Below are 21,625 nucleotides of genomic sequence, written 5' to 3'. Positions count from 1 at the left end.
TAAAAAGTATTAGAGTTCAACAAATATTTGCTGGTATCAGCGACTGTTTATTACAATTGCGGGTTAATATAATGCTCCAACTTTCATAGGCAGCATTCCTGAATTCGAGTAAATTTGTGGAAGTTTTGTGGCAAAATTCTTTCATAGCGGTCCGAGTGTTGCTGAGTTCGGTAAAGTTCGGTGCTACTTTAAAATGCTGTTGCCATTTTGTTCACATCATTTATTTGCGCCGGTTAGATGTGGTATGACTTGTGCAGCGTATACTTCCAGGCATTAGAAGCTAATAGATACCATTGCGTTGCCACGGAAATAACTGGTTTGTATTTGGTTGGAGAGCTTTATAGAAATTTGCAGTTATAGACAGTTCACCTTCCAATTGATAATTGCAATAACACAAAAAATCGATAGAAATAATGATAATTATGGACTATATCATAGCAAATCATACTCGCCAAAATGTATGCTGTCATATCTCTGGGACAGAGCGTGAGCACGGAAACAATATTTATAAATATTGATTCTGCACTTTGATAGGACTCATCTTTGACTATGGGGATTTACGCTGCTGCTCTGATGCGGGATTACAATCAAATCATTATAATTTCGATAATAACAAGATCGGCAATTACTAAATTTTCTCGACTTTATCAATGCATAATCACATCTCCTATACGCCGTTACGCAGGCGAATGATAATGAGATGCACTCGTAAAGTATGCAAATTGTTCTGTGTCGGAGCGTACACGTTTGAATTATTCCGAAAACTGAATATTGCAAACCGTAAGTGCGTTTGGCCTCCGTGAAAGAGGTTAATAAGGATATACGAGTCAAAGTTTTGAGCATAATAAATTTATAGTTATATTTACGCATATAGCTAATACTCATGGGATGAAATAAAATCGTCCGCCACCGCAACGCAAGAATCAAGTCCCATAATTATCGCATAAATCGAGTTTTCAATCAGACTCCATCAATTAGCATATCGATAACTCATTTATTTGTAGGTTGCGTACTTTTCTACAATTCCCCTCATCTTCCGACAACCCGCGTCCTCCCTTGTGGGTCATGGAAAGGATTAATTCGCGATTGAGTTAGGAAACTCAGCAGGGCATAGATGGAAATTGAAATTATGGCTGTGAAGAATTCGGTTAAAACCTCATTCAGACATCAAAGATCATATTTTTCGCATATATTTACATTTTTAAACTCCTTGCCCGACTTTCATTCTCACTTCACACTGATGGTAATAGCCATCAAATGATAATAATATTTTATTCAATTATAAAATACAGTCAACGGTATTAGTCACAAAGTTATTAGGGCTACCGGCCTTTCTATTCCATAGCAGCCGTGATACGTTACGTTCTGATTGTGATGTGGAATGGGAATCGTAAAAAAATTTGTTACTGAAAATATATATCCCCATATCATTTCTTTGCAAAATTATTTTTGAGCTGTTTTGGGCCTTTGCTGATCATTTACATACATTCATTTCAATGTCCAGTAACCATCGATCGAGGTTTATCGTTTCTACTGCAAGGACCCAATTCCCATATACATATATTTATTTTTAGCAATGTTTTAGTCATTAGAAATATGGCCAGGGACAATACCAGTTCATAGCTTATAGTAGTGTCAATGTAAAATTCGGTACCAGGTGGTGGCGTTGATGTTAAATCAAATCGACTATCTCTCCAAAATCTGGAGTGAACTCCGCAAAAGATATCGCCAAGGATATTTTATAGGCGCGTCGCGCTCCTAATCAGTTCGGGAATGGGTACAATGTGGCCTGGTTATCGTTTTGACTCAATAGAACTTGATCCCAGATGTCAATACTGGCGCAAATTAAGAGAGTTCAATTACATTAGGTTGTCGCGAGAGAGATTCTATGCCTGCTATTTCAATTCTAGCTGCATAATATACACTTATTTCGACCTCTAAAAATTGCGATATTTCATGAAGAATAGTCCCGAGCATTGTGCCTCGTGCAGTAAATGACACAACCAAACACGTGCTGCGTTAATTATCAAATCTTATTTATTTAAATCACACCTAATTATATATTGCAATTAAAGCTGACGATTAGCGATTTCTATTAATACATAAGCAATAAGCATGGTACTCAGCTATAATGGTGGTGGTTTTGAACTAATGATAAACGAAGTAGAGTCATTCGAGCGCCGCCCATTAACGCTGTCCAGCGTTGATGGACATTATTCAGATACATCATTTCACAAGATTGTATTGCAGGCTAAAATATCCGAAAATAGACTTCAGGCTACATCTGATGTAGGCTATCCTTTCGTGTCGTATGTCGTCTACCGTTTATCTGAGATATAATATTCGTGTGTGCGCGAAGGTCATGTTATCAATCGATGCCAGTTTATCTACATTATTAGTCACGACAAAATTGACAATGTACCGCCAATCAGAGTTGAATGGTGATTCACGCGAAAACTTGATATTGACAATCGAAGTTGCGTCGGTGTTTCCTGCGCTTTGAAGCGGGCGGACCGACGGAGCAATTAGCATCACCAATATATCACGACTCGTATGAAAATATGTCATGTGCTATATCGAAAGAGAGAGAAAATGGAGAGAGAAAGGTAGGGTGGATTCGACTCAGATGTACTCTCGTCTACGCTTGACCGAATTTTAGCAGTATGCTGAGCACTTGAGCAGTCTTTATTTACTCAATATGAATACTACCTCTGACGACAGTTCGCCGTAAATATTCCGGATAATTTCGATATGAATATTTCAATTGTACCACCAAGCAACTCTTCTAATATGAATATATTATTCAATTGTCTGCCGAATTTTCTATAGAAATTATAAATTGGTGATAAATCAGTATTCTACCACGATACTTGCGTATGTTCAATAAAGTAGGAGTTTGATCGAGAATTGGGGTAATCCAGTTAATAGTGCATTCATTCACCTGTACTTATTTTAGGTGGATGTCAGGTATTACTGTTGATGAGACAGCATATCAACCCGCCCTCTTTACTGTCGTCTATAGTTATGAAGAAACCTCAACAATAATATTGCTAAATCGGCAGTGAATTCAAATCCTTGTAAAGACAATCATTTCCAGCCATGCGGGAGTCATTTCGAACATCTCTAATTTTGGTACGGAATCAATCCCAGTAATGTCGCAACATCGCTGCAATCTATAGTGGGTGCTGGGTACATCTCCATCGAACGTCTCTGTCTCTCGGTATCACAAATTTTGAATTTATTTCATTTTCAGGGGTAGTCTCCCCCCTTAAGTTTCAAGGTATTCTAGCGGCATCTAATGCCGTTTTCGTACTAGAATTGAGTGAATTCCTTCCTGACCAGACCTGTCGGAACGGTACCCGAAATGTCCTAAGAAAAGAAAGTTTTGGGACTTTAAATTAACTGGCTGGTCTCACAAGACTCAAGTAATTTGAGCAATCTCACATAGGCATGTGTTGTGTATCTTATGCCTGATTTTTAGATTAATTGTTTGGATGTCGAGCTAGTAATTATTGGACGCTGTCATTGCACCGGTTGTGTGTCTTACAGTTCGAGAATGACATCAACACATCTGACGATCCACCTACTCACGATGTCATTTTATTGCAAAATTATGATTTTCTAAAGTAATTATGGAGAAAGGCCGGTTTTCTTTGAATATACCGTGTTTGAATTCGTCTTAAGCCTCAATTACATTAATAACAGCACGTTTTGTATTCACCGAAGATACCTAGTAAGTATTAGGCTTTGATAAACACCAAGAACCATCACGTGTGTCCTTATTTTTGCGCTGGATAATTCCTTTTTAATGTCCCACAGTAAACACGGGGCTTATTATTCATACCAAACGCTGCAATAAATACGCTTCTATATTTTGGCTCCACTCCGGTTCATTATATCCGTCAACCCAATTACGCGTAATTTTCCAGCTGGGGGATCTTGCCTTTACCCATTCCGCGCTAATCTACCATGAGATAATTGCCGTTACCAATACCAGGACCCTAATAACAACGGGTCAAAGATATAAATGGATTAAATTTTTTTCGCAATTAGTGAGAATTCCCTCTTTTCGATCTGCCGAACGTTTGCCTTTCTTTTATCATCCCCGAGTCGCCTTTTCGTCTTTTTCTCTTCTCGCCCTGATCCGCGGGTCTTTTATGAGCCAGCCTTGCGTTAATTTTTGAGTAATTACGGTCCAAATATTTTAATAAAATATAACCCGCGCGGTGACTACAATAGGAGAAGTGAGCAAATACCGCATGCTGTTTGGGAATACATCGCGAGACATAAATATGACTCCTTGTCAAGTGCCGCGGTCCCCTTATCATTGCATTGTGCGAAGGTCAATTAGTCGCGGCGCGAAGAGGGTTAAAATTAAATTTTGCAAATAATTTTAAGATACGGGCTTCTACCTAGCATGAGATATGTCGGATCCAAATCGATCTATATTCCGTGTAGTTCCTCGAGCGTCTACATCTTGTCTCAGATTTTTCAGCCGTATCGATCTATTCAAGAAAAAAACTAACAAGCCTCACTGGAGATCTTTACGCTTTGATTTTGAGTGGTTCTGGCGAAAAGCGGCGGTCGTATCTCGATTTAATTATTCGGCGACATTTTTTCTTGTGATTGGTCGAGATTGGCCTCGTAATTTCCGTTCGCTAAGCCGCCAGAGCGATCCAGCGCTTAGATCAGTGCGTGTTTTTCGAGTGAGGCAGTGTAAATTCGGGCTGTGTGTATTTAGTCGTGGTTTCGTGGATAGACGCAGACAGTGACCAGCTCGGTGGGATCTCACATTTTCGCCGCGTTTCGATACCATCCGTCACGGCAATTTGAAGTGGCATAACCGGGGGAAGAGTAATGAGTTGTTGGTAGATCTTCGCAATTGAAATGTAGCAAAGTAGATTCATATTAATACAGACTGTAATCAATGAGTCCTCAAGTTCATGCCGTTGGTACTAATCGTCCGGAAAAACACCGTATAGCTATAGCTGCGGTGCAGTTGAAGTAGCAATAACAGACGGATTATTAGCGTTGTTGATATTCCTATACCATTGCTCTTCCAGTATAGATTCAACCGTATTGGTTAGAGCGTAAATGAGGTGTTATACCAAGGTCATGAGTACTATGTGTAGGGTGTCATCTGTCTTACACGTACTTTGAAACGCTCCAGGTAGTTTTGCAGTGTATATCAGACCTCAATGTAACATACATTTTCGTCAGCTTGAACGAAGGGCTATCTTATGACAATAACGCAGCGATTGGGATCTTACAGCGGCATGTGACTTCCCAAAGCGAACAAATATTCTCCATGCGTTCAATCACTCACACTGACTGCGTGCACTATGCAGTGATATTCATTATCATCAGTGCATTGAAGCGGGCGAAAGGATCAATCACAAATATAGATAAATACGTTAGCATTAATCATAGTCACCGCGTGCAAATATACATGGTTTCGGCGAAGACGCTAATTCACCAAACCGGGCGTAAGCCTAAAAAATAACAATAGCTCATGAGCCCAGGTAAAATCGTTAATTTGTAATTTGAGTTCATGACCGAGCCTTAAATAGCGTTATATCAAGATAAAGTCTCGCGTAGCCGCTGTGGGATAATTACGAAAACAAAACGTGAGCGTATGGAAAAGATGCACTTTCACCCGCTAGACACGATGATCGGGCAACGCCGCAATTTACCTTAATTACGCGAGAGACCAAATCCGCCATTTTGAGGCGAAATTTCGCCGAATCGGGAAACGTGAATTCGTGTGATATTCATTTGTTAGAACAAGGTGGTACTTTACAAGCTGACTTGAGTATTTTACGGCACCATGGAGTCATATTATTGCTATAATACCGGACGACATCCCTAATCCTGGCGACATATGTCAATTCAATTTCATAACCCGTCCATCTTATGCATTATTTTGTTATTTTCCCTTCAGCGCGTATATTTGCATACCTCATATTTTACATTTCCATATTTTCATTATTATCTGTAGGCCAAAGGTGGGTGTTCGATTGGCTGACTCTTCCAAGTGGTTTGGCCTCTTTTATGTTGTGTCCTACTGTCCTTGTGTCACAATCTCTTGATGTTTTGAATTGAAAAGAAATATGTTTCATGCTGATCTCTGAACTGTCAATTCACCGTAAAAATGAGAAACCATTGTACAAATCTGATCACGAGACTTACCCCTACCTTTATTCACGAGCGAATTCAAGTGACTTGCGGCACAACGGATGTGCAACCTGGTGCCCACAGAGAACATCTTGCGGTGCGCTAAGAAATACCAATTTCGACTAGGGTGCAGCTCAGTACATTTGAGGTAACCTCAAGTAAAGTCATGAAAACACTAACATCACAGGAATATGCATATACTGACTTTTCACATGACCATTTGTGGCGAAATTTATTCAATGACCTGAAAATATTTTTCACGCTTGACGCAATGTTTCTTCTGCTATTCGCGATTTGTACGGGTAGTCCAATTTTTAAATTTTATTTTAAAGTTTCACCATCACTCACTGTTACGAATTCTTGATGATATGATGTACCTTGGCTTGAACATACTCAGAATGCCTAGATGTGCGGCGTTACCTGTATCTGGTCGGCTTTCAAAAAGGTTGGACAAAGTACACGTGCACACCCCTGATATAAATCATCGGATGGTGTTAATGAAGTATTGAATAATTTGGAGATTCCGAACCCAGGCTTGGTTGATCATCCATTGACAAATGTCACACTTTCTTTCACGGATTCTTAAATGTGTCTAAAATAGAGAGACTAGAGACATATTGTATTCTTCATATTGGTAATACATTTTTCAAAATTACAGGAAGTCGAGTGTTTTACCATATCAACTAGTTCTCATGGGTAGAGTTGAAAAAATAATATACAATTATCATCAATTCGCTTAGGGCACAACCCCCGCATAGAAAATGATACTCTGTTTTTGGAATTCCGCGGCAAACGAGAACTTAATTTTGGATATAGTTAGCCATGATCTAACACAGGGGTGTGTAACCTTTTTGACAAGCGTGTCAGATATAACGCTTTGATACTGTTAACCACGTGTAAGCATTTTAGTAGTTGCTATGCTAGGCCAATCTTCTCATAAAGAAATGTCAACGGTGATGTCGTACTGTACGCAGTATACTTCAAAAATTTATACCTGCAGGTAAATTGTTATCATACCCAAAGTCATCATATGTAGCCTGTATTTATTGATTTTTGTCCCTTCTTTTAGCCCCCTTGAGCTTAGTCCAAACATATTTTCTAAATTTTAATGTATGTTCGCATAATTTTCCTCTGAGTCGTAGCCTGCACAGTGTGCACTGCACAAGTGCACACCCATGACCAAACATAACAGCATAGTAACTACAGATCACGCTGGTCACGAGTGGTCACTGGTCACCCAAAGGCAAAGGCCAGTATTCAGCGCAGTCAATGGTGATCGAAGTAAAAACTAGTGGGGATAGTGGCGCTTATCAAAACTAAAGCCTTTGTGCGTGACGGACGATAGACATTGAAGAACACTTGCAGCTGTTTAATGAAAATACCATACATATGAACAATATGAAACAAAATATGTATGGTACAGATCAGGGGTCTCCAACACGCAGTCCGCGACGTCATATTTTGCAGCTCGCGATCTGATTTGAGATTTCGCTAGAACGCTTAATGAAGCATTTTAATATACTGAAATTGATTTCAGTTTGAATATATTGCTGATCTTGTTGAAAATATGCTGTTTTCCTGTTCCCAACATCACTATTTCTTACGCTATTCATAGCTGATAAGGCTTCGGCGATAGTTCTAGCATTCCATGGAGGAAGAATTAACTTATATGAATAGACTTAGACATATTGCCTTGACGTGCAATGGCCCAGACACTGCCAAGACCGAGACGCTTAGAAAACGACTTGGGGCTTCCCAACAAGATCAAGCTTTACGATGAGATAGTTTTCCAGCAATTACCGTGTTTTGCTAACCCCACTATCGATTCTTTAGTCGCAGAAAAGCGTTGTCAGCTATCGCGCGTAGCCCATAGTTCAAAATCGAATGAAAGTGATGATTGTGATATTTTAATATCGTTTTCTTTTGTTGTAATTTTAACTATGCCCGTCGCCTATGTTAGAGAGCACAACGTTGCACTGACGTAACGTTTTAAAAACGTGGTTGATTCTATCTCGATATTGAATTCATGAAGGCCCGCGGCCTTCACGAAGTTTGAAAAATGCCCCGCGACCCGTTTTGAGTTGGCGACTCCTGGTATAGGTCGTGTATTATCATAAAACATGTATCGACAGCGGATAAATTCAGTCTATATGGCTCTGCCTCATTGATACTTCTGTGTTGCTAATTAACGTAGCTGCACTTGTTGACGATTGGAGGCCATGTGTGACACAGGCACACAGTATATTGTAGTGAGCTCATTTAATCCATCTCTTTACTCTGTATTTGAGACAGGCCGCTTGAATTTCAGATAAATAATAACGCTAAACGTCACGCAATGTTTATTTACCAGCATCTTTGAGACGCATTCGCTGAAGTTAAAAACAGCGTGTAATTGGGAGTTTACGTGGTCGCTGCATTTGAATTATTTATAAAAGACTCAAATATTCCGTCACGGGGCAGGATAAGATTTTGCACACTAGAGGGTAGCAAATTGCTGTGTTGTCGCCATGCATGTTTCGGCAATGAATAAACCCATTAGACCTTAGACGTACAAGGGTAGCCTACTGTACGTACAGTTTGTACACGAACGAGTACAGAGTAGTAGAGTACACCTTAGCTAGAGGAATAAAAGAATACTTTGTATTATATATACATTGCACACCATTGTATTACAGTGTTTGCAATTTTGCATACTGTCCAATAAAAGAACACCGTGCATCAGGGGAGTATGTAAAGCTGCGCCAATCGCCAGCACGCGTTAACAGATAAGACACATTTCGGTTATCTATTATAATGCAATTGTATCTCAGCAATGCCGGTGTTGTAACAGTTCATAGAGTAATCACGACGTCTATTCAAGTATTACCGGGTTAAAATAAACGCCATTTCGATGAGATGCCATTGAAGGAATGTACCTAACAGTTGCCTACGCTTCGCAGCGGAGGTCGGTTAATTACACAACTACGCGCCGCTGACGGATCACTTAAGAGCGTGATAATTGGCAGTCAAAACACTAATTACTGTTCGGGAGTTTAATGTTTTCATGACTCTTTAAAGCCGTCATTCTGTTGCCTGTTAATTAGGCAAGACGCACAACAGCGCTCTTGAAAAGCCAATCTGGTTGCGCACTTGAAGTCGTTAAGCAATATATGGTTGATTAATTCAGACTAAGGGCCGCGAATGGCCGTGTTTTGATTGTGTCCATGCGCGTTCCGATTAATTCATTCCCAAGGAAAACAAGTCATTGGGTATCTTCGTGTGTAACGCGACGTAACTGGCATGGGAAATTAAAAATAGGAGCAATCATCAAGAGGTTTCGATTGACGAGGCTTTTTCTGGAACGTCTATTTATTCCAGTGTTTTGTTAATTCTGATTGCTTCGAAATCTATGTGTTTCCGTTGTCAGTAATGTTTGGATCCACCATTGCATCCGTGACTTTTCAAAGTTTAACTCATGATAAGCACGACGTATTCAGATCGTGATATTGTATATGTATGCATACCGTCACAAACTCCTGTGAAGGTGCATCTGTGTGGAAGGTATGTTTCGGATTGTAACACCTCGATAAGGGTGGATCGATACGTATACGATATGATATGACGTGGTTCGGATGACATCACCCGGAACTTATAATTGAAAAGTGGTACGTATTCGAAGCTAATCAATTCCGTGGGTCGATTGTCGGGATAGTTTTACTGGGTATAAGTGTGGTTACGGTTTCGGTTTGTCGCGAAAATTTACAGAGCGTCACAATTTCTCCGATCTCTAACGGGAATACTCGTAGCGTTTTAAGTGTTCGAAGACATAAAATCACGATGATTAATAACAAATGAATCCGTGGGTTAATTTTTAATCAATGTCATCTCCCTAATGGATGCGACGTCATTTGAATAATGTCGTAAAAGCATTCTGATTAATTCAGGGAATCGCGTAAGGGTCTCTAAGCCGTTCCTTCTTGCATAACATCACATTTGGAAGTCTTATTAGATTTAACGTCCGCAGTTGTACAGTGATTGCGCTATGTTGATTATGCGTAACTTGCGCAAGGAAGATGCCGTTCAAATTAACTGTTTGAAAAATTTGAAAATCAACTGAGGGTGACAGTATTGTTTCCGTAAATTTATGTGTATTTCTCCTAATGGCCGATGACTGTGCAACGTACTTTTATCATCGCCGATGATACCATGTTTAAATTATCACAGATTTCATCAAACTTTAATTGAATCATTATGCCGTCTAGTAAGTAATTGTGAAAATATACAAGTCAAGGCTTGTGATGACACCACGTTTTAGTGTGAAATCCGAAATTCCTGTCCAAGGCCTCGGACAATTACAATCCCATCTATCTTATTCGTGTGAAGATATGCATTGGATTGTCGCAACCGATGGTACCTTCAAAGAATTAACTTCGGTCTATGTCAATAAACCAATCATCGATCGGAAATTTTAAACTTTTTTCATTTCTTAATCTGATGAGAATCATTAAACGGATATCAAATGCTGTGTGATTGAATTCTTATCTATATTTAATCATTGGGTAAAAGTTGCACGCCCTTTCTAATCATGGTTAAAATGACTCTGATAACAATGTCCTATCAAGATGTCAGTCCAAGTTCTGTGTTTCCACTCTGTTTCACTGTAAAAATTTGCTAATTCCCTGCGCTGGCTGCGCTATATCAAATCTGGAAGTCGTAGAAGGTGTGGCTATAATCTACGAGAAAACTAGTGAACACAAGGATAATAATGAAACTAATAACCATAAGGAAACTTCTGCACGGACATGATCATGGTATGAAATTGAATATAAGAATAATAGTGAAAGTTGTCGAATCTTGTGCGAGAAGGACCGTTCTCCTTACCGTGACATTGTGTCCGGTTTATGTCTGGTGTATTTTGCGACTGTCAAGACAAGACATTTTGTCTGGGATAACTGGACAAACTGGATTGTATGGAGTGCTTTATATCCTATATACCCTGATTTATGATTGCCCAAAGTGTGCTCAGCAGACCACACTGCTTTTGTTTCAGCCGTTTTATTTTTTATTTTTATGAATTCCTTGTATGAATGAGTCAATGAAGTTGGCACTTTTTAGCACGAGGCGTGGAGGTGATATAATAGTAGAAACAGTTGAAATAAACACGTAATCGTACGGTCGTAATCAGTTGGAAAATGAAAATCCATAATCGTAATCGATCCATCCCGGAAGGTATAGAAATACTTAAACACTAAGTCGTTTGCAAACGACAAGCTGGAAGCCCGAAAAAATTAATTTTCAAGTAATATTGCTAGTAGATTAGGAGTTAGACCACCCACGAACGCCCCGTGACGCAAATCAAAGGTGCGTCGAATCATTGTATTCTACTTTGCCACAAACCGACTGTAACGGATTAAACCCACTAGCGTTGAAAATACCGATTGAAAGCAACTGTGCTTCAGAGAGTCGCGATTTTTGCCTTTAATTACAGCATTATAATATCCGACTTATGTATTCCTTTGAACATGCACCGCCGTGTGCTATGTCATTTCAAATCGCCGAGTCACAAAGCAATACAAAGGAGTGTGCGACATCGTCGTTGGTATATCCAAATGTCACAAGAGTTCATACTCAATCATGACGTTATTGATAGCACTAATCATCTAAATAAGCTACCGTGAGAATCCTAACTCCCTGCTGTGCTGTACACTGTGACTGTACTGTACTTACACAACACAGCCCTCCGCGCGATGGCACCAGGCTATGGCATCCGTAATGAGACATCAAAGACTGTGGAAATCGCTCTCAAAATCTCGTATCTGCATCGTATATCTAGACTCTAGAGGCGTGCTCTTGAGTTTATAGTTGTGTAAAAGTAATGACATCATGCGCTCGCTAATGACAATTAGTTGGAGAGGTAGGACCCGAGATTTAACTAGGAGGAGGCTATGTGTGATCGTTGCTTCAAGTCTAAATAGTTTACCATTTTTACAAGGCGATAGTTCTCTTTATTTTATCCATATCTTTATTATTTCTATTTTCTCCGTGTTTCCTGTTATAGAATATGAAGCGATTGCGATATAGTACTTTACTTTGGTGTGAGTTTCCAGTAGAGGATTGCCCAAACGTTTTCGCTAACGGGCCCGCGTTGCACCTTTCGTAAGCTTTCGCTGGCCGCACCCGTACTTGAAACGTTAATATTCCTAATCCTAACAGTGTATTCAAGGATTTGCCACCCTCTGTAAGTAGAGAATTTTAAGAAACGGTGGACGGTGCTATTATGCAGTTCGATTTATTACCAATCGAAGGAGCAACCTTTTATTTGACAATTTTTACTCCAGTTATTGCGTCATAGATGTCGGCATTGATTTTTGTTATATATTAGTTTCTACCATCGAAAGACGAGCAAGCGCCACTGTTATCGCATGATAGCTGGTATCTGCTGATTATAATAATAATTGGTCTGAATCAAGTATATAGGCCAGGAAACATTGTAATCTTAAAGAGGACTGGAAATCTTTGCTATTTGGGTGTTGCGAAAGGGTCAAACCAAGGTGGCAATCGTGGGACACAATAAATCAACCGGGAGCACACGCGCCGCACTTTGAACACCACTGTTCTAGTATAAAGTAATTGATCTCTTTGCCTTTTCCGTGTGCATAGTTGTTGGGAAGAATACGTAGGACAGAATATTAGTGTTAAAGATCTGTATAGTATGTGCATTGTGCACTGTGGTTGCTCTTGCTATAGCTCTTGCCTTGCTATTTTGCACCGAAATTGTGTTTCTCATAGGGCGTCATCTTGCGGCCGGGGATTTAGGATAATACTGATGTAGGTGTCACATTGGTGGTCTCGAATTGCAGCTAAAACACACACTTGCAGTGTTCAGTAGTTGATTGAAGATTACCGGTTACAACGACTTCCAATGCATTGGGCATCTACATCCAGCTCAGAAAGTTACATTACAAGCGAATAGACTGATGTATAGAGTACGCCTTCATATAATTAAGGGGATACCGACCGTACCGTACAAATTGTCTACTTCGGTTAGTTTTAGCGATATGCTAATCACGCTATGACCCTATAGTTCTTTGATGTGCGGTGACAGTAAAGTAGCAAATCCCTGGTGTTTTACGGTGTAACCTAATTAATTCATTGCGAGAGCTCTTCCCAACCTCTCGGCACCTGTTTCCCGTTTTTACAGGAATCGAGAAGTGTGTCAGATTAGATCAACACGCGTAATTGCGAACGACAGGGCCTCATTCCCTCTTCCCATTGGCAAACAAACAGACCTCACGGGTGATGTAGGTTCAGTACGCGACGGGCTTGAAGATTAATTCATCAGAAAATTGCACCGATCTTATAATAGATTGAGAGACGAATTATGATACTTCCCAGGAGATGTGATATGATCGTGCACGCACTAGCAATGTCCGAATGCTGAAACATTAGACGCAATTCATTGCCACATCACAGGCGTATCGACAAACCGGTAGCAGAATTCTCGGACGCACCATCTCTATTTTAAGTCACAATATTGTGACGAAGTGAAATATTGTGATGTAACCTTCGAGGTTATGTTGTATGCAGGCTTGGACAACTAGCAAAATTTTCAGCTTTTCCAAATTAGATTAGAATTAGAATTGGAGTTACGCAGTTTTTTCCGAATTAGATTAGAATGAGAATTTGAGCCACACAATTTTTCCGAATTAGATTAGAATGAGAATTTGAGCTACACAATTTTTCCAAATTAGATTAGAATTAGAATCAGAACTACACAAATTTTTCCAAATTGGATTAGAATTAGAAGTAGAGCTTCACAGTGTTTTCCAAATTAGATTAGAATCAGAATTACTGAATTCGCAAAAACTTGGTAATTGAATGAAATAACCAACACGCGGGTCAGATGGGGCCGGCGATCTGATTTGTGATTATGGAAGAACGTGAAGTAAAGCATTTTTAAATGCTGAAATTGATTTCAGTATCAAATTATGATTGTTATTGTTTCAAAATAGCTTATTCGCCTGTGCCCAACATCACTATTCCTCATTATCTGAAACGGCTTCTGCGATGGCTACAAGCCACTATGCCACTTGCCAGCATGGTTATTATTCGTCACAATAACTACTATGACTGTGCGGTGTAAGTAATGCGATGGCGGCTTGGCACTGGATTTCCCTGTGAGAGAGGGATATTCTTGTTAACTCCGTACAAAAGGCCGCGGAAAAAGGGGCATTTTCAGGAAAACAATAAATTAGATTAGAACTAAAATTAGAGTTTAGAAGCATTCAACAAATTAGATTAGAACTAGAATTAGAGCATATGAACATTTCACAAATTAGATTAGAATTAGAATTAGAGCTTGGAACACTTCACAAATTAGATTGAAATTAGATTACCGGCATTTCGCTCTAATTTAGTGAAATTATACAACTAGAATTATCTAGTTGTCCAAGTCTGGTTGTATGAACGATATTGTCTGCGGCTCAGTTCTGTAACCATGAAATACACGTTGCTGGTCAATTTGTAAGTCACACTCATCACACTATCTCCAGCTTTAAGTCTGCATCGACTGGCTACATCTCGCGTGAGACTATCATAACAAACACAAAGATCGTATCTGTAATCACAATGTGAAGTGTAATTAAGTTACAAAAGTACCTAAAGCGTTTGGAACACCATAGACGCGCTGCATGGTTAGTTTTGGTTACAACACAGGATACGCAGGCATGCCGCTGCCAAACGAACACCCATTCATTTAGTATGGCACTTACCATTAGCGCCATTCTGATAATTAAGGCGCCGAGTATTATAACGCGAAATGATGTGTGCTGTCAGGCAGCGGAAAACGTAATTAGGCGTAGGCTCGTTATTTGACTTCCTCATTAATATTGTTATTCATGAGCCACTCGGCTTTTAACACACATCCAGCGGGCGCTTACCAGTTGGCGAGGCGCAGATCAATGAACTGTGCGTTGGATAGTACTGTTCTATCAAGTAAATACAGTGTTTTGAAGAAATGATTTTTGGGAGGCAGAGGTCGGTGAACTACTACTCGTAGCATGCATATTTATTGCACAATGTCTAGAATTAGACTGCGAAACCACAGCAAGACAGCATAAGCACAGGAAAAGACGGTTCAAATTGCTAATCAAAAGCAAAAGCGCGTGGCGTATGAATGAATGTCTTCATTCACATTGCGCTTTATTGCCAGCCTACCTGAGCAGTGAATTTTTCTCTATGGAACTAATGTAATCATCGGCGGATATCCATGTTGAGTGTATTTCCGAAGGAGAGGCTGATTGAATATATGCAATAGGCAGTAGGAATATTTAAGGTACTCATCAGATGTGCCACTATCTAGGACGAAAATGTAAGTGTGTTACCGATCGCAAAGCATTAGTGTTTAGGACTAAAATTGCTCTTCCGTATTCGGCAATATACCGATTACACGTAATTAAACGTTGCAAATTATATGCATGAAAGGGAACCAGTTGAAACTCGTGGCGTTGCAATTGTCAGCTAACACGCGGGAGTACGTTGTAGTCTGCAGTATATGCGTCAAAGGCCGATCGCAGAAATCGATCTAGTCTTGATTGTATCGTTGGTTCTGAAGTGGAATATTGATAAACAGTAGGTGTTCGCTAAAGATGTTCGTACCTTTCCGAACATAAGATGTTGTCGGTGCCTTGCCTACTTCGAAATACCAAATATCATTATTGGGAATCGCGCTAATCTTTTAGGAGTAAACACCAAAATATTTAATATGACAGGAAATGAAGAGTTCAAAGACAACCCTGTGATACATTACTCAATTGAATGGTGAAGCACAATGCATTTACAATAAGGCACGTATTATCAGACTGCAGTTTCTAGTAAAAATCTGATTCAATGTATAGTTCGTATAAATCGCAAGCGATATGCAATAGTCAGCTGCTAATTATAAACGCTGCGAAACCATCACTGAGAAAAATGTGCACTGGATGTTAGCTATCCTTCCTAATCGAAAATACATTGCATTCCTCGATCCTAATCCAATTGATGCAGAATGCGTACAGTCAGCTCAAAGTAGCCAGGTGGACGTGAATCATCTTTGGAACTGTAGTTTATTTTGCACAATCGCTTGCTAGTCGGGCTTCCTATCCATTACCAAATGACAGGATGTATAGGAAGATTGCAGGGCTGTCGGCTAACAAGTTCCTTGCTTGTCGAATCCTCCTAACGACCTCTGTGCATCATTTTGTAGCCCTAATCAAACACTTTCGCTCACGTCGGCGGAAGCCCAACTATTTCCCAGTTTAGAAATTCGCGCGACGCCCAATCAATCCAGAATGAATTGCTTTAAGCGGTTAATGGCTTTAAGTTTAGATGATGTTCCCTTCCGTAGTTTCATTGAGTTTCTATGAGACGAAGTTTCGTCGCCAAACATCTACTTGAGCCAACGCGGTGGGTAGCAATCCGATGAGTTGGCATTTGATGAATATGTGAATTAGATACTTATGAATGGTCAGTAGGGCTGTTCAAAAAATAACTTATTTTTCTGGATTCCAGTCATTCAGTTATCAAATTGTCAGGTTACCCTAAAAATCGCTGCACACCAAATTTGGTTCAATTCTAACAAGTATAGGGCTCCGCAGATCCAATTAAAAATTTTTAATTTAAATAGAAAAATTAAAAAAAAAATTCAATTTTTTTTTGTCAACCCCATGAAATTGTTGAGCTGTCTTCAGAGACGATGCAAAACAGATTTGACTCAATTCCAACTAGTAGAAAAAGAGTTATTGAAATTTTTCGTTGATATTTCTTGGATTATCCTTGATTGGTGGATAATCCGCGGATTATCAACGAAAAACTCCAATAACTCCGCTTCTACTAGTTGGAATTGAGTCAAATTTGTTTTGCATCGTCTCTGAAGACAGCTCAACAATTTCATGGGGTTGACAGTAAAATTTGAAATTTTTTTTTAGTTTTCCTATTTAAATTAAAAATTTTAATTGGATCTGCGGAGCCCTATACTTGTTAGAATTGAACCAAATTTGGTGTGCAGCGTTTTTCAGGGTAACCTGACAATTTGATGACTGAATGGCTGGAATCCAGAACAAACAGTTACTTTTGAACAGCCCTTGGTCAGTGGACACAGTCATGACAAATTTCTGAGTAGAACTGGTTCAGGGTGGACTTCATGATCTACTGCTAAATTGTATTGCAGTTGAAGATCGTTGCTTGGGAGCGTTTTGCGTTAGTTGATAAAACGTCGGAGCCGCGGGCACAATATCTTAATTACACAAAGTGCCTTGGGTAACGAATGTTCGGGTTCGCTGGCAAGGGTATTGGCTGCAAAAAAGTAGATAAAAGTAATGTCTATCACTATCAGCACGAGGTCACGGTTTTAGTGCTACGTCACAATAACGATGACGCAATAATAGTCGGATAAGGTAAAACCGTTGTGGAATCTAGACTCTTCTTCTCTACTCTAACTAGGTATGGAGGACTGCTGTTTTGTCGTGATTTTCGTAGAAACATTTGTCCTAGATTCATTTTCACCTTTGACCATATTCTGTGTCGAAGGAATAAGGACCGTAATGCAACACCAGAGTCGAAAATTAGTAGCTAATTAAATGTTACGGCTACCGCCGTAAATGAGGTATAATGAGAATGATCCTCCAATTCAATAATGCAAGCGTAATTAACAAATGTATGCCTGCCTAATTAGGACTGCGTCTGTCCTCGATTTCCCTCCCAGGGCATTCAATTATAAAGGCCCAATCACAAACAAGGGATTCTGTTGTGGGATACTGCAACTGCTAGTTATCTAGAATCCATTTGAACAATGTAGTAGCAGGAGGGACAAGTACAAGCTAGGAGACCTACATGCGGCAAATTGTCTATTAAAACCTGCTAGTACATATGACAAGGTACGCCAATCGTACGACCGTTCCTTCGAATTAATGACTTCGTTATTTATTCCTTAAACGCCCTTCGACCTTCTTATTAATGAAAAACTTTGTCCAAATATTTAATTACTATTCCTTCATTAGTGTGTCAATATCTCATCAGCGAACGGGTCGTTGCGATCGGTAGAGCATCTGAAATTTGTGTAACCACGCGGTTGCTAAAGCTCGAGGTGTAGTCAAGATAACCACCGTTGGAGTAGACTCCAACTCAAGTTCTAACGAAATTATCACCTTTCGGTGCGTTAATATGCAAATAATTTTTTGCACGTTATACATTTCGCAGGCGTGAAAATGTTTCAGAAATGCAACCAAGGATGTACAATTGCGCAATAGCCGATATTGTGGCACACAACGTTCTCATGCTGCATTGTAAGAGTACATTCATGTGTGACCCAATATTGTCTCCAGGTGACATAATCGATTAGTTCTAATTTTATTGGAGGATATTTCTGCTTATCAACAGTTTAAGTTCAAAGAGTAGCAGGAGTTAGATGTGATATGCCGCGAGGAGCGATTGGTCCGCCGACAAGTTGTGGTAGATTTGTCTGACGATGTTCGTTTATGCCCCGCAGACGGCATACGGGTAACAGGGATTAATGTTTTTACCTTTGTGAATAATAAAACGATGCTGTTAGCGGATATGTCGATTGATTGTGTCCAGTCAACACTTGCTGCGTCGTTTTCGCCTATACCCGAGCAGTATTGCTTCTATTTTACTGATACATAATTATTTATCACATCAACGTACTGTAGGCCGTAGTACAAGCATTGCTGTGCCTGTTTGTATCGCATAATAGTATATGTCACATCCGTCGTTAGATTCGCCACCTTTACAAGACAAACTGTATGTATGTATGTGAAGGATTTTAAGTAGGACAATTTTCTCCTCCGTGCACACTCAACTTTTCCAGGGGCATAATTTTACCAGATATTACGTCACATTCACGTCATCATAAGGTAGGGATAGTGAATGTATAACGCACGGATATTCTAACATTGTGTTTTGTAAATATTTTTTTCAGAGATTGATTATAACTGCATGGTGCTTGTGAGGTACTTGGAACTTTCTCAGTGCTGTTGAAATCGCGCTCCTATATCATATCGCTTGTTGTCTCATTACCTTGAATTGCGCGATTAACAAGAAATGGTCAACGAATTTATGGCAATATTTGCCATCTTCCAACCGCGCGGTTGATAGCTTCTATTTACGACCAAGACAAATATCTAATTAGCCTTTAACGTATTCTAAGATGGTTAACTAGACTTGCAAGAGACACCGTTCCGTTTGGAAGCGGTGCGTATGTCGTATTATCCGTTTGTAAGCCGAGCAAACGTTAGCATGTCAGCAAGCAATATCAATTGGCAAGTACATTAAGGGGATTTCAAAAGCGATGTTGCGATAACTTCACGAAGTAAATCACTATGGCGCAACATACATTGCCAGTCATTAGCGAGCAATTACAAATTTCTTAAACATTAAATCATATCCACATGAGATATAATTAAACCGCATTTACATTCGCGTGGTGGCAATCAGGGATAGTAATTTGATTACAGTTAACCTCGGCTAACCCAAATTCTTGGATATGTTGTCCACAGCGGCAGAATTGTGGATGGTCAGGAACATTCGTTTAGTTCAGACTTGAGAACCTCGACAGTGGATCCTATACATTGATTTTACAATGTTCCCCTGGAAGAACTCTATCGAAAGCCTGCTTGCAAACAAAAGTGAACGTATCTGGATATAGTTAAATGTACTTTATCGCGCATTAGGCGCGAATTAATTTATTTATCATCTCATTCAAATTATAGCTTATTATGCGTCGTAGTCTTTAACATATTTCTCTTTATCTTGCCAGGACACCAAATATCACAATCCGATTCATGGTTCCGTAGACCTTAGTCATATTTGCGCAAAGTCTGGTGATGAAACAAACCTGAGATCTTCGGAGTGCAGCGATATGAAAATGAACGATCAAGACGAAATGCGCATCGACAGTGACCCGGAAATAAAGCCAGGGTCAGATTCTAAAACAAGCACCTGTACGGAGCAAGAAATCCCCGCAACAGGTATGTCTCATCAACCGCTCTCGACTGATGGATAGTAAGTCGACCTTATAACATGGCAATACATCGATAATTCAATACCATTCCAAAGCAAAAGGAACTAATCTGGGCTTAGCATACTAGCCAAAATATACTCTGTGTTCAAGTTCAAATAGTTGTATGGTCAGAGTAACGATGACATAATAAGTTTGGGAATCTAAAATGAAATAGGATGTACTATATTATTTTATCCTATTCCGGACATGTCCAGTGTCCACTGTCCATTCAACCATATCCGGTGAATGCCTCAAATATTGTAGACATGTAATCTAGCATATGTGTGTCCTTCGATATTACCTTAAATCGTTGTTGGCCCGAGAGCGTTTCGCACAGTATGCCCCTTGTACTGACATCCCTTTCGTGTTTGGATCCGAACCATCTGGACATATTTGAATGAGCAACTACTTCGCGCTGTTGAATTTTTATTAGGTAGCGATCGTGTTAACAATGTCCTGCACGTAAATAACCGTGTATAATGGAATCTCATCAAGTCCTAATTGCTCATGTTTTCCCGTCGTTAGCAAGTGTTACTCTGATGCCATACTGAACCTTTCACGGAGATAGATAACCATGCGTTTCGTTATCAGTCAACGCGTGAGTGAGTGTTATGCACTCCAGAGGTCAGCCAGAATTTAGACGAGAAATCCCGTATCATTGCTGGCTCTAACCGATGCGGCACACGCAAATACAGTCCGACCGATTTATGTATCCGTAGAAATATCGGTATCGGCTAACTTCGGTCGATATTTATCGCCCTTTTCAATGACGCCGCCACTCCTACGATTGCTCAAGTATTCGCTACTACTGGAACTGGATTAATTCATGTGGGTAATATGGAGTCCCCTCCTACTGAAAATGCCGAAAATTGTGTTTTCTTAACTACAATTGAGTTGCATTTTTGTTGTAAATATAATAAGTTCACAGAACTAATTAAAAGATTTAATTGAAATAATGACTTTATTGCCCAAAATAGGGCATATCGGCGAAATCTGTATCGGCCCAAGATTCTGATATTGGTAAGGTGCGATGAAGTTATGGCTACTGAATGTTAATTTACTAATTTGAACCAAACGCCTATGCTATACCTCTTTCTTTTCCGTTTCTCTAGACCTCGCTCTTGCGATAGAATCGCGTGTGAATTGTCCATCACGCAATCAGCCGACAGATATAGAAAGAGCGTCGAAGTCGATTGCGTGCGGTATGTCCGAAAATGGGAGGAAAAACAGTTCTCCGTTGCAGGGCAGCAACGGGAAGGTAAACGTTTTTTGCAATGCCAAAGCTATCTGTAGTTCCCGCACACCAGAACTCAGTGCTGTGGTTGTTGTTGTTGTTGTTGTTGTATTGCTGCGGTAATTATCAATAATCATGGATTGCTGTAACATACATGAATTATGAAAGCGATAAAACCATAGTCG

The 21,625-nt window shown here is 39.7% G+C and overlaps 1 protein-coding gene across 3 annotated transcripts in view; it reads left to right on the top strand.

Annotated features, from left to right (window-relative positions):
* LOC145442730 (zinc finger homeobox protein 4-like) overlaps positions 1 to 21,625 on the top strand; it is a 123,896-nt gene that overhangs the window by 60,450 nt on the left and 41,821 nt on the right. For all 3 annotated transcript variants that reach the window (XM_080320714.1, XM_080320712.1, XM_080320713.1), the window contains 2 exons: positions 19,964 to 20,174; positions 21,319 to 21,464. In XM_080320714.1, coding sequence (XP_080176840.1) covers positions 19,964 to 20,174; positions 21,319 to 21,464 — 357 coding nt within the window. The remainder of the gene's footprint in view (positions 1 to 19,963; positions 20,175 to 21,318; positions 21,465 to 21,625) is intronic.

This window comes from Botryllus schlosseri, chromosome 7 (genome assembly GCF_051294905.1).
Source record: "Botryllus schlosseri isolate E-star chromosome 7, Bs_hap1, whole genome shotgun sequence".
NCBI lineage: Eukaryota > Metazoa > Chordata > Ascidiacea > Stolidobranchia > Styelidae > Botryllus > Botryllus schlosseri.
This window is presented reverse-complemented; position numbering and strand designations above follow the sequence as displayed.